At 37.0% G+C, this 14,440-nt stretch overlaps 1 protein-coding gene across 1 annotated transcript in view; it reads left to right on the top strand.

Annotated features, from left to right (window-relative positions):
- The window catches only part of LOC128869688 (protein couch potato-like), a 61,022-nt gene extending 46,792 nt beyond the window's left edge, over positions 1 to 14,230 (top strand). Inside the window, exon 3 of the mRNA XM_054112297.1 lies at positions 11,357 to 14,230. Coding sequence (XP_053968272.1) covers positions 11,357 to 11,431 — 75 coding nt within the window. The 3' untranslated portion in view covers positions 11,432 to 14,230. The remainder of the gene's footprint in view (positions 1 to 11,356) is intronic.
- Positions 14,231 to 14,440: the final 210 nt, after the last annotated feature.

Genomic DNA, 14,440 nt, shown 5'->3' with positions numbered 1-14,440 from the left:
CTTTATGCGAGTAGTCACCTACTAATTTTTAAATGTCAAATGTTACTTATATAGATAAATTTAGGCGCGAACAGATGGCAGTTGATTCGTCGTTGCCGGAGCGACTCAGATTTTTCATTACAAAGAAATTTTCGGAAAGTTAAACTTATGCAATGAACCATTAACCAATATAAGATTTCGAAGGAGCCAACGGGTATATTTATATATTACTGGAAAAGTCAGTCTAGATATTCAAAGACATTACTATGTTATTTAGGCACACCTGATTAGTTTGGTAACATGCCTTGATGTTGAAAATTTAACCGTTTTCGAGGTATGCGATTTTGAAAATTAAAAAAAAATAAATTTCTATTTAATTTTTTTTAAATTTTTTTTTATATATTGTATTTATAAAAAAATATTTCTTATTCAATTTTTTTTTATAAAAATGTTTTTTTCTTATAACAAATTCTTATATTATATTTGTTTTTCTTATAAAAATATGTTTTATTAAATTTTTTCTTTTATATTTTTATTTTTTATTTTATTTTGTTTTTTTTTGTTTTTTTTGATTGTGCGCCTACTTTTTTTAAATATTATTGTATTGGGGAAAGCTGCGACGTTTTCTGTTAATAGGACTATGAATAAGTTCGTGCGGTTTTTTTTCGAAATTTGAAACTTTATTGACGTAAAATGGTTACAAATTTAATATTCAAAATATTGTCCATCGCTTACTACTACTTTTTCCCATCTTTCTGGCAATTCACGGATTCCGTTTCACGACGTTTTCTGTTATTAACTTACCCCGTAGTCAATTAATAAAAATCATCCATAACATTTGCCTGCTTGGTACGTGTTTTCAATGTTTACTGGCTCGCATTATTAAGAAAAAAAATTTCATGAAAACAATTTTGCAAATTATTCTAAAAACTGGTATATATTTGAACATAGACCTTTCATTAAATCGAATAAATTGTTTCTTCATTTTGAGAAAGTATAGGCCAATGATGCTTCTGGTAAGCAACGTAATGTGAAGAGTGAATTTTTTCGATCTCCAGCGTCCTTTGAGGATTTTTCTCACTCCTCATACTGAACTTTTGCTCATTCACATTCCCTTTGAGCCAGAAATCAGAAATCGGTTTGAAGTTCTGTGCTAATTTCAGGATGTAAATGCGCAAGTTTTTTAAATACTGCTTTATTGAACTCGTTAGCTGAATGTTTCTGGTTTATACTGCACAAAATTGTAAAAACATGTGTTAACCAAGACAGCTCTTTCAACATAAATCTATGTATATCAAAAGTTCTATGTGTCGCAAGGAAATGCCCGTTACATACATTGAAGTTTTTTTTTATTTGCCACTTCCTTATGCTTTGTTGCGTTTTGAAATTGTGGAAGCTCCTAAAATTTACTTTAGCTGCTGGACGTCTTATTGCGGCTCTTCTTCTCCTTTGTTGAGAGAGTTTGTTGTTTGCTGTCCGTTTGTTGTGTCATCATTGACACGCAAGTCAAACAAATCACCAAGTAAATAGCAAAAGCAAATAAACGAAATGTCTGATAACAGCAGCACGCAATCCAACTACGCACAATGAGCGAACAAAGACAGAACAAAGGAGCAGTTACGTTCGGCGACTGGTGTGGCGTGGAAGCCGGACAACTGCTAAGGTTGCGCGTGTAACTTCAGCAGCCGGAAGGCAATGGCAGTCGGGGCGACAGGATAGAGGAAATGGACAGCAAAAATATATCGCCGCCATTTTGGGGCACTTTATGGTTACACTAAAGGACACGTTGGTGGCTAACGTGTTTACAAGCAATTTTAATGTTGCAATCGCAAGCGTGGGTAATTGAATTTTTTATGATATTACTTCTATACTCGTATGTATGCAAGCAGGGTACTCTAATAAACAGCAAAGGGGTAAAGGTATAGAGGTAAAAGAAATGCGTTTGGCAGGCTTACAAAAAGGCACGTTCAAAGAAAATCCAATATCATCAGCAAAAATTACTGTCTTGTTTGTACAAAAGAAGGTTCACATAAAAGGTGCAAACAAGGAAACGCAAATGCGCTTAAAAAGTATACAAATTAAATTATACAAGCGTGAAATTTTAATATGAGCGCAGTGAGGTTATCAAAACCGTATCACCACAGAACTCAATGCTCAATGCTTGCACTAACTTTCATGTGCCTACAGTACAATTTTGTATGTGCTAACTACACACAAGCATATACACTAACAATGCTTCGCTTAAAGTCCCACACACAAAACAAAAAAAAAATTAAAAAATAAAACATCTTAATGCAAAAAACGTGTTGCTCAAAATCGAGCAACCAATTAAAAAGTTCGGCGCTTTCAATGACACAGCCACCGTGCGCCAATCAAACTGCTGTGATAATATTCTGTGTAAAGCACAAACAACTGTGAGAGTGGAGAGAGCGTACTCAATAAATTGTGTTGTTGTTGTGCAAACCACTGCTCATATCAAATTTTTATGCACTCCGAAAGCCTGTTCATTGTCCCTGCCCTTGTAACCATTTTAAGAGCTTTAAATGTACACATACACATGCATATATAGACCAACTAACTGTCACTTTACTCAACCATTACTTATAAATATATTTTACCTGTAAATTTCTCAATACACATCCCTGCATTGTATTGCGAAAAGCGCAAACCCATGTCCCGCATTTGTCTTCTTTTTCTCGATACATACAAAATTTAAATAATAAATGGCGAATGTCAATCCTAATAACTTTACGATCAGACGTTGGTTAAGCCGGTAAATGGTTTGCTTGAATACTTCTGTGGTTGAAGTGGTTCAAAATTTATATTTTTTTCTAGAAATTTTGATTAAATTTTTTTTAATTTTTAATGAAATTTTATTGATTTTTTTTTTACATTTGCACAAACTTTGAGACTTTGCATTATATGGAGTTTGTTCTAAAATCATACCCATTTTCATAAATAAATTATTTTACGACTAGTTTTTTTTTTTTTTTCTTTAACTCATATTTGAGCATAGGGCGCCAACTACGCCACTTCGCCAATGGACACGATTTTGATATATGTATCTCCCAGTTCGATCCACGTAAGACAGAGTTCATTTCAGCTTCTATTGAGTATCTCAGGTGGTTACAAGGGTTTTCAAAGCAGCAGAGCCTGCCTAGTAACATTGCCATCATTTCTTGTAAGCATTTGCTCCATCCACAGCCAATTTCTTTTTCCAATTTTAGTTGCCACGTTGAACTGGTTAGTTTATTTAGCAGGTCCGAATTGGACAGCGATTGACAAACCTTTTCAGGCATCTCGTGATGGGCGAGGTTTATGTATGTTTGATAGGACTGTCAAGAAAATGTCCAGCCTGTAACAAAGGATCGTCTGGAGGTGGCTAGAATTGGCGAAAAGGGAGAATGTTGGGTAGAAGCAACGACGTGTCAGGAGTTACAGGAGTGTAGATGAGATATGCACACATCTGCCGTATATTTCAGACTTGGGTTTGTGCAAGCGATTATTAGCTTTTAAAGTCATTACAAATTTGCTTGATGGCATAATACCAGCCTCAAAACAAAATTGTGAAAATGAGTTGGGCAAGTTTTCATGAAATTTTGAAATTATCTTAGGAACTACCAAAATTATGGCACAAAACGGCGCACATTTGATTTTAATAAGATTTTCTTAACTACTACACCCTTTCTTGGAGTTTGGCCGAGCTCCTCCTCTTATTTGTGCCATGCGTCTTGATGTTGTTTCACAAATAAAGACACCTACAGTTTCTGTGTGGTTGCGTCGGGGAAATTTATAAAGCGAAAAAGGCGCTAAGTGTTTTGTGTTAGAGCAAAATTTTTCATACAATTTTGATATTCGTTGCACATGCTTTAGGCTGGTGCTACAAATTGTGACGTTAATCGATTGTTGATAATATGAGTGTGTCTTTCAAAGCAAAAACCGGCTTGTTGCGAACCAACCAACAGAATGAACTGAATTCCAAAAAGTTTGGTTTGAATAAAATGTCATAATGCACGATATGAAACAGGCATTGAGGGTTACACCAAACCGTAGGTTGGCAGGATATTAAGAACACAAGAAAGATAAAAGCAACAAGAAACCGGTTTCACGTCAAATTGAAGAAAGAAATGTTCAGGTTTATGTCAAAGCAGCATGCATGCCACTGTAGTTAAGCACTTGCCAAAAATTTCATGTTCCTTAATATGCCTTTTGCGTGTCTATTCCACGTTTCCACAATTCAGCGCCATTCATTTCATGAGCCCATTTTTTATAATTTTTACTCGTATTTTGCCAGTTTTTCGCGTCTCCTAATAATATACGTACATGTTTGGCTAACTATACGGCATGCTTTTAGGCGCCCTCACTATGTTATAGCGTATAAAAGGATAGAGTGGCGAGCCAAAGCTTTTTGTTGTTACACGATTGCATGCCGGGGGATATACCCTGCCTATCACAGTCAGGTGGAACAAGAGAGCTATTCACCACACCGTTCGAGGCACAACGCCGCAAAAGCGCTGACCAACCAAAACATAAAAAAAGGCAAAGGAAAGAAATACCACTTGTAAAAATCGATGTGCATACATTTGTTGGGCAGAAGTTGCAAATATGTGGGCTTATAAAGTGTTCGCCGGCTGGCCTGAAGCCCCCAAAGCGGCAGGGGTGCGTGCTTTCGTCTTTGGCGCACGGCACAGTAAGATGAGATGCAAGGCTGCGTTGTTGGTGGAGAGGGCGTGAGCGTAGTAAAGTAAATCAAATGGTTTTCATGAGCCCAAAGTTTAAGTGCCAATGGAAAAAAAAGTTGCGAAAATAAGGCTTAAACACTATTCGCTTGAATGGACTTTGGTCATTACTAGTCATTAGGCCGAGAGTGGAGAAAGTTTTGTTGAACCAACACCCGCTTGCTGGAAAGTGCAATCAGTTGCACAAACGAAATCGATAGACTTAATGGGCGTAGTAAAAAAATGCAGTTTATGTTCTAGTGAATGCCAAAGTTTAATTCATTTCGCACAACTTTCCAGTAGCTTCTAGATTTAACGAGAATGATTTAATGAATTATCGACGAAATATTTGTGCTATTTTTTTCTGAACCGATTCGTATAATTAAGAGAAAATAGTATATGCTGAAAAATGTTCCACAAAATTTGCATGGAAAATGCTGTCAGATTGGATTGCACCGGTACCTTCTGTAATTTGGCTCAGAAAACTTACACCTGTGTGCAAAATAATAGGAGCGGTATGAATTACTCTGTTATAAAAATTGTTTTTTGGATTTATTTATTTTTTTTTTTTTTCATAAAAGTTTATGTACACTTTTTACAAAAATCACAAAAATTTGACAAATTTAAAAAAAAAAAACAAAAAAATTCTCAAAATTTTCAACTTTAGATTCTTCTTATTTTTAGGGGTGAATTACTTAGTTCTAATAAGTCGTTTTTTGCATATAATTTTTTTCTTTTATAAAAGAAAACTCAAAGCTCCAAACTTTGTACAAAACTCTCAAAATATTGACATATTCAAAAAAATGCATGAAAATTTAAAATTTTTTTTTTATAATTTTTTTTTAAGGGATAAATAACTAAGTTCTAACTATTTTTTTGTTTTTGCATTTAATTTGTTTCTTTTATAAAAGAAAACTCAAAGCTCCAAACTTTTCACAAAACTCACAAAAATTTGACAAATTTCAAAAAAAAAAAATCAAAACTCCCATCTTTTTATTCAGTAGTTTTTTAAGAGATGAATTACTAATTTCCAGAGAAACTACAAAAAGCTTATTAGCGAATTGGAAAGAGCTTCTTATAGGGAATTCTGCAACGGTATTGAATCTCTGAGGGACACGGTGAAAAGGGATCTAACCACAAAGCTGGGGTCACTTAGGGAATCTGATGGCTCCTTCACTCAGCTTGCTAACGGAATCTCACTTTCCAGATAAACAGATAAACGTTGGCCGGCAACATCCCTTATTGAAAGAGGCAGTTGTCAGAGTTGCTACAACTGCTCGGTGAAAAATACATCAAAATTTCGAAATTTTTATTCAGATTTTTTTTTTAAATACTTCACATACTCCAACTTTTTAATAAATAAAGTGCCAGTTTCAACTGACTGCAAGTTCTCCTTGAGTTTTGACAGTTTTTTTTGTTTGCTGAGGTGTTGAGCAATTTTTTCTATACATCTGCTGTAAATGGGGGAAAATTCGCAGCATCGCACGCAAAACAAATCTCAGAAATCAACGTGATTTTTTAGTGACTTCCGACTTATATTTTATTTTACTACAATTTAAGTGGCACTTTTTGGCACTTTGCCAAAAATTCTGATTAAAAAGTTGAAAATATTAATGACATTTTTTTAAAATTTGTAACATTTTTGGGAATTTCGTTTTGGAGTTTTGATTAAAATGGCGTTTGTTTTAGAATGACTATACCTTTATAAAAAAAATACAACAAAAATAGTTAAAACTTGATCTTTCGTCGCGCTCCCATTATTTTGAACCCAGGTGTTTGTATGTTTGTTAGTATGTGTTACGTATACGCCTCGCGGGCGTTTGCCATTCAGCACTACTCATACATATACATGTCCCACTTGTACGCTGTTTTCGAGATAGTTACTCAAACTGCTTGCTGCCGCTGGCGCAGAGGGGAAATTTACACGCTGTTGTTGTTGTTAAATTGCAAGTAAATAAAATTCGTAATAAAAATATGGCAAAATTCATTGAATTGCGTCAATGCATACGAAATATGCTCAAGTCTCAACGCACAACTGTAGTTCTATGAATGCCGCTAGCAATTCAATGCATCGCTACAACAAAGTCACAACAATCCAGCGAGTCAGTGTGCGCTACATACAAAACACACATTTACTTCCCTGTTTTGACTTTTCATATTTGCGTTATCGCTTTACAAATATTTTGAACATTTTTCTCCATTTTTTATGTTTTGTTTTCGTTTTTTTTTTGTTTGGCTCTCAATGGTATTGCACTTCACTCCACTTTTGGTTTTATTGAGTAGATTTTATATTTCTGTTTCTTGTTTACCTTTCCCCCACTCCGCTCAACTCTCGACGCTCGGCACTCATCTTTACTACCTGATTTTTCGTTACTGAAATGGAAGTATATTTTAAACTTGATTTCCGGAGCATTCGTTGCGAATTGTTCAGCTGTAAATATAGAAAAATCAATTGCAACAACAAACCAAACTTCGATTCCACTAGTTGGCAGCTGTAACTCACCTCTCGTAAGCAAAGCAGCAGTATTCAATTTATTGTATGTACACATGTATTTGTATGTGTGTGTGTGTGTGTATTAGCTATGCTTGTTTGTTATCTTCTGTTGTCGCTGTCGCTTTCGCTATGACTCTGTAACAAAATCCGATAGAATGTCTGGCATATGCAAATTTTGTTGTTGTGCGCTCTTGTTTGCTCAATTTTATGTTTATGCTAAAGTGTGCGTGTGCTCGTACATGCACGGTGCCAAGGTGCATCTGAAGTCATGTAGGTGTAAATTTAATATTTTATTATTGACTAGAAAAGGTGCAATTTCCGGTCGACAGACTTTGAAAATTTCCCGTTTAGCATTTTTAGAATTTTATTTCCCATCAAACGCCATTAGCCACTTGGGGTGTTGCGTGACTGTCACTCGGTTGGACTCGGGTTCGAAACCTATTATGAGTTACTTGCAGGTCATAAAAAAGTTTCTTATAAACAAATTATTTTTCATATGATGGCGGCTGAAAGTTGTAGATCGCTTCACGTACAGCGTAACGTCCAGATGTATGTGACAAATTAGAGAAAAAGTTCCGCGAAGCTAAGTCAACATTGATAAAAATGAAAAGAAGTAATGCCTACAGACTCAAGGAGATGCTAATTGACTTCTGGGCTATAGAAGAGCCAAAAGTAGCCAAAATGCGTATCCCTTACAATATACAGTGAAGGTCTTTTTCATTTCCATATTCGCATTTCTTCTCCTCCATATTTTAGCACGGCCATAACTTTAAAATATATTGAACTTCGATTCAATACTTAATAAAACTTTTGACCGGAATTCCATTCCCTTGTGAATATGTGTCGGTGCACGTTTAGATAGAGGGCCTTACGTTATGTCCTACCGAGACATCCGCTATGATAAAGATACCTTTTAATAGTTCTTCGATAAACACTTTTTTTCCGAATGTCTCGATGATATGTTGGACCGATTTCGGTGCACTACCTCTCGGACTTTCGTCGACTTCTCTTAAAGTCGAGCTTACATCTCTTTGGGATAGCATCTTAGAGCGGCCAGTTCGCTTTTTATTTTCATACGAATAAGTCTCTTCGTAGTTTTTACCAATCGTTTGTACTAAAGCTCGACTTGAATTGGCTATTTTGGCAATTTCGTCGTAAGATTTGTTTTCTGTTCTGTGCTTAACCTCCAATTTTCTTAAAGGGGCCAGGTGGTCTAGAGCTCGAAAATTTAGGGTATTTTCAGGATTTTTTTTAGAATAAAAAAATGAAAAACGATAGTTAAATTTTTTATCTCTTTTTTTTACTTTCTTTTACATACAAGAAATGAAAAAAAAAAATTAATTTCAATAATTTCAAAAATGGTCCTGAAGTTGACTCTCCCGAAAAATTGGACCTGGACGGTGTTGTCCATTTTGGCTCTTCTATTTATCTGAAACACAAAAGTCAAAAAAGATATATTAATCAGTAATACTGTAGCTATGTTACGCTACTAGAATAAAGAAACACAAAAAAAAACTTCGACAAAATGGCGCGGTTTTGAATTTGACATTTTAAAAATTGGGTTGTTTTTACAGTTTTTTAATCAAAGAAATACGAACTAATTGAAATTATAATATGGTTCTAGTACGGGCGATAGCCTTTGATGTTGTGAACAACATAATAAAATTCCAGACGATTCGTTTGAATAGTGTTTTTTTTTTGACAACACCAGGCCGAAATAAAAGAGTTTAAAGTTTAAGGTACAGGAGCGCGCGGACCGCTCTCGGCCTAGTTAATGGGCTGTAGAAACTATTGTATAATATTGGGAATATCTGCATGAAAATTTCAAAGTATATTCACTCAAAGTAGATAAGAATCGATTTTTTGAAATTCCTAGACCCCCAGGTCCCCTTAAATCAGAAGGCATTTCGAAAAACGGTACTTTACAGCTAGTTTTTCAATGATTACTTTACTTAAATGAATCAAAGCAATGGCATACATACACCTCCGTCATACCACTTTTTGTTGTTTTGTTAATTTTCTTTCTATAAAGCAAGTGAAATAATTTAATTTTGTATATTTGTGAATAAATATGAACTCTAAAACAAAACTACAATACATCAACAGTTTTTTAAATTATTGTGTGCCTGGTGGGAAATCAGCAAATATCCTGATCTATGGAGACTTCAGCCCTTGACTGTATACTGGCATAGTTGTAATAAACCAAAGAAAAAGGCAATTATCTTCCCCTTCCGCTGTGATTGCCCTATTCTATGGAAGGCGGGGATATTAACCCTCAGCAAACCGCATTTTGAAAACCTCGCAACTTATAAGGTTGCTCAATCGGAAAGACTGGATATAGTCGTGAAGGAATAAACCGTATAACCTGTTGGTAGCGAGGATGTGGCAAAAAAAATGGTGCGGGAGCGCTAGTTGGGTTATTGGTTCACCCAACGAACCAACCAACTAACAGCGGCAGAAAACTCGCGCTTTTTTAAGGCTATTTAAGACACTCCCGGAGAATGTAAAGAATGAACATAGAAATATATAAAAATAAAATAAATAATTCGCGCGAACACTTCTGTTAGGTATTTGACCGAGTTCCTCCCCCTCGGAGGTTTGCCATTGCCTGCCGTGGAGCGACGGCTATCAGAAAAATATTTTTTCTGTCATTTACTACTGAATGCACGGAGATTCGAACGCACGCGTTCCCGAATGGTAGTCATGGAACAACCCATTCGGCTACGGCACCTGCTTAGGTTGCCCAGACTATATTAAAACTTTGTAAATCACACTGTGCTATGTGTAAGTTAAAAACGTTTTTTAATAAAATTGTAATAGAATTGGGAGTAGGTGTAAAGTAAAGTAAGTTTCCATTCAAAATGCCGTACAAGCTGGATTTACGTAAATCCGTCGCCAATCTGTTTGGACGACTCAGTACAAGTGATATTCTGAAGCTGTTTGAAGATAAACCAATCTCCCGTGCGACTATTTTTCGGGTTTTGAAAGATTGCCGGAATGGAAAAGAACCGAAAAATAAGGTTATACCGGGTCGCCCATAAAAAGTAAGTGCCGCAACAACGAAAAAACTGCTGTCAAGTGCCAAAAACAAGGGTGGTCAATCAACACGCAAATTAGCACGAAAATTTGGCATTTTAAAGCCTGGCATTCACAAGAATTATATTGCAAAAATACCAATTTGCTGCCGTGCACTTCGACGTGGACACTTTGCGAATAAAAAATTCATAATTTTGGATGATGAATCGTACTTCACATTTGCTCATCCTGAATTGAGTGGCAACGACGGTTTTTACACTGACAAAATCGAAAAAACACCAAGCGAGGTTTAATATGCCAGCAAATCCGAATTTGAGCTGAAGGTGCTCAAGTGTGGGTGGCCATTTCTTCGCAGGGTGTTTCAGAACTATTGACTCGCAAAAACAAAGCCAAAGCGATCAATGCTGACGTTTATATCGGGTAATGTTTGCCAAAACTGAAGAAATTCATCGATCACTATAGCGACGTAATCATGTTTTGGCCAGACCACGCAAGCTGTCATTATGCAACAAAAAACATTGGATTTGTTAACTGCCCAAAAAATACCAGTTGTTCCAAAAAAGGACAATCCTCCAAACGTGCCACAGGCACGTCCAACAAAAAATGTCTGGGCTGTATGGGCAGGTATGAAACGAGCAACAGTTGATCAATCGAATGAAGCGAAAGTTGAAAGAAATCGATATAAGCACCGTCCAAATTGTAAATCGGGACATTCGCACTACACTACTAAAAGTCGAAGACAATGGTCCATGGTGTGTAATCTAAATGTATTTTTGATATGTAACCAATCGACTGAAGTACCAAATAGAAATAATTCAAAATAATTCAATGTTTGTTTTCAAATGGCGCATGCCAGAAGTTAGTCTTAATGTTCAGTGGACATATGTTATACAAGAATACTAATAAAGATAAATTAATAATTCATAATAGTAATAAATCAATGAATCAATTCATGCCATCACTCAATTAGGAATTCTCTTGCCACGCAATGCTTATTAATTTGCGTAATGATATACGTGTTCTTTTTTGTTTTTTTTTTGCAATTACAAAAATCCATATTTCACACTACCCTATTAAATATCTTTACTAGCTTTACTAACTTTAACCTCACTTTTTTTTGTACTTTCAGGTATGTACCGTAAAATGCAACGCTTTATCATCAACCGCGTTTGTGGGTCTCATGCACAGTAAGTTACTCCCATAGTTTTACCTAAAACGGCCCTGCGACACTTAAGCAGTCTTTAACACAACTGAATTCAATAGAACTGGGTCAAGCCAGTCGGTGAAATATACAATGAATCAGATGCACATACACACACCCACACACACGCAGACTTATAAACTCTCATTAAGCTCAGCCATATGAAATTATGCAAACGGTTTCTTATTTGTAATTATGCGATTAAATCAACTGCTGACGATCATAATGATAATGTTGTTGGTGGAATGTCCCAAAGCCAGCAATGGCTGCAATAATAATCATAATAATTGCAGGGCGTGACCGGTCAGGCAATTGCAGCGCGTGATGACCATCAAAGTGTTTCTTTTTTATTGTCATTTAGGTGGCTAGTGAGTGGGTGGAGGGGAAGTGAGCTGCACGCAAGAGGAAATTTATTGTTGTAAGTACTTTACCCAAAGTTGATCGCTGTAGGTGTCCCATTGTAGTTGAGTGCATACACATAAACGCATTTGTACTCTACCCACACGCAGACATCCATACATCCATACACAGTTGCACACTCACACAAATAGATGCAATGTTTCAGATAATTATTCATGTCAAATGTTAATTTTGCCTTTATTGTCGCCAACAGTCCCGTATTAAGGCATTGAATGCCTGCCACTCGCCATTAGTTGGCCAGTAATTTTCCGCAAACACAAACAAAAGTCACCAAGTCAACTAATCGCGCATGTGTGCGAAAGCAGGGGCGGGGAAGTACTTGTGCTGCGTGCGTGTGCCTTTGTCCCTCACAATTTGTTTAATTGTTGCTTTTGAATAGGTGGCATGCTACTTGAATATTTGTTTTATATGTCTGCGTGCATTAGTGTATTAACACAAAGGCAGGGCAATTACGATAATCGCACATACAGCAAACTTTCATTTATGTGTCCAACCTTTGAGATATTTTTAGGTCCCAAATTGATTTCTAATACCGTTATATTAGTACAGTAAGCCTCGAAACTTAGGTAAATTTCTAACCAAATACATAACACAACTTGCTAATAGTTAATATGGAGCTGAAAAACTATCGAAAGCCTCTTCCTAACACTGCAGACTACTTTTTCAGAAAGAAAATAAATCCATTATTTATGTGTAAAATTTCTGCGCAAATGGTTTAACATTACTTTATGGTCGATCTTGAGCTTCTGGCCGATGCTACGACTACTAAACTGCCGGCCAACTTCGGTTATTTCTGTGAGTTCCACATTTTCGACAACGGGCCCGCTTGTGCGAGGTGCATATTTAACATCAAAAATGCCTGGACGGAATCGATGGAACCAAAATTGCACTTAATTCACTATTACATATTGGCACCATTCACAATTTCAGCAGCTTATCTTGCATTTTCGTCTTTATCAAAGGAAAACTGTAAAATGCACCGAATCTTCTCTTTGTTGACTTCCATTGTTAACACCCTGTAACTCACAACTGAATACAATAAAGAAAAAAAGCAAAATAATTTTTTTAGTGTGAAATGTTACCTTGACAAGGAGCATAAATTTTAAGTTCTTCGATCTATACTGTACGGGATATCGATCACTACAGCCGTCTACCAAGAAAATAATCACAATTGCCTCTCTCTGTGTGCTTGGCCGAGCTCCTTCTCCTGGCATGAGTCTTGATGGTGTTCCATAAATGAAGGGACGAGCAGTTTTAAGCCGAAGTCTGAACGGCGGATGGTGTTTTATGAGGAACTTTGTCATGGCAGAAAAAATTATATCATGCGGCGATCTAAAGGTGAAACTTTCAGTTCCTTTCCATGGTAATGGGTAAGTGTATACCTTCGCTGAATCCGAGCGGGACTTTTTCTATTCATATTCCCTCAAGGGAAGAGTGCACACCGCCGCAGCAGTGGAGGCAGGGTATGACAAACATGGTTACGGTTGGCTTGACTTAGATAGAGCGAATAGCTCCTCATCAAGCTCAAATTTATGCGTCCGAACCACTGTAGTGCTTTCTCAGGGGAGGTAGCTGTACCTAAGAAAGCAGTGAATTGGTTGCTTACTGCTGTAATTACTGTAAAGGATGTAAATATCTACTCGCCAAATGGTATTTACGGTCTTGGGTTCATTATTTGTGCTTCTCTCTCGGTTGCATCCGAATACTTCGATATTAAGCTTATCGTTCCCACGATAGTCGGTTCTACGTTACCGGAACGACCCGGATTTATATCCGGCCAAGGACTGTCACTTCAGCAGCATTTTCCATATATGTATGTATGGGGTATGTTTATGCTGCTACAACAACAACAACAACATATTAAGTTTATTTGGGTTCTTCGTCACAGCGGAATAGAGAGAAACTGCTGAGCGATGAGATGACCAGGCAGAGGACCCTGGAGACGGTTTTATTGCAAAACAAGTTGTTGGGTGTTCCCTTGAGAACCTGTGGTCTACTTCTGTAAAGATGAAGCTGCGTGAACTAAGCGAGTGCTGGGATAGTGCGCAAGCGTGCAAAGTCGCGGGATCCTTCTGGCTAATATAGATCGGGAGCGCTCGAGACAACTTCTAAGGCTAACAAAGCCGCCGCTTTCGAATGTGGTTGGTTTACTTACCGGACATTGTCTGTTATGTGTCCATGCGGTGTGACTTGGGATTACCTCAAGTTCTTTTAGCAGACGCTGTCTGGATGATGAAGTGGAATCCTCTCAGGACCTTCTTCTCAGCTGCCCTCGTCGGGCAATTTAGACATCAGAGCCCTCACTTTTTGCTACACCTGCGGATATAAAAATAAATAAATAAATAATTGGCGCGTACACTTCTGTTAGGTGTTTGGCCGAGCTCCTCCTCCTATTTGTTGCGTGCGTCTTGATGTTGTTCCACAAATGGAGGGACCTACAGTTTCAAGCCGACTCCGAACGGCAGATATTTTTATGAGGAGCTTTTTCATGGCAGAAATACACTCGGAGGTTTGCCATTGCCTGCCGAGGGGCGACCGCTATTAGAAAAATGTTTTTATTAATTTTGCTTTCACCGAGATTCGAACCAACGA

This window comes from Anastrepha ludens, chromosome 2 (genome assembly GCF_028408465.1).
Source record: "Anastrepha ludens isolate Willacy chromosome 2, idAnaLude1.1, whole genome shotgun sequence".
Classification (NCBI taxonomy): Eukaryota; Metazoa; Arthropoda; class Insecta; order Diptera; family Tephritidae; genus Anastrepha; species Anastrepha ludens.
The sequence above is the reverse complement of the archived record's forward strand: the minus strand, read 5'-3'. Positions and strand labels throughout refer to the sequence as shown.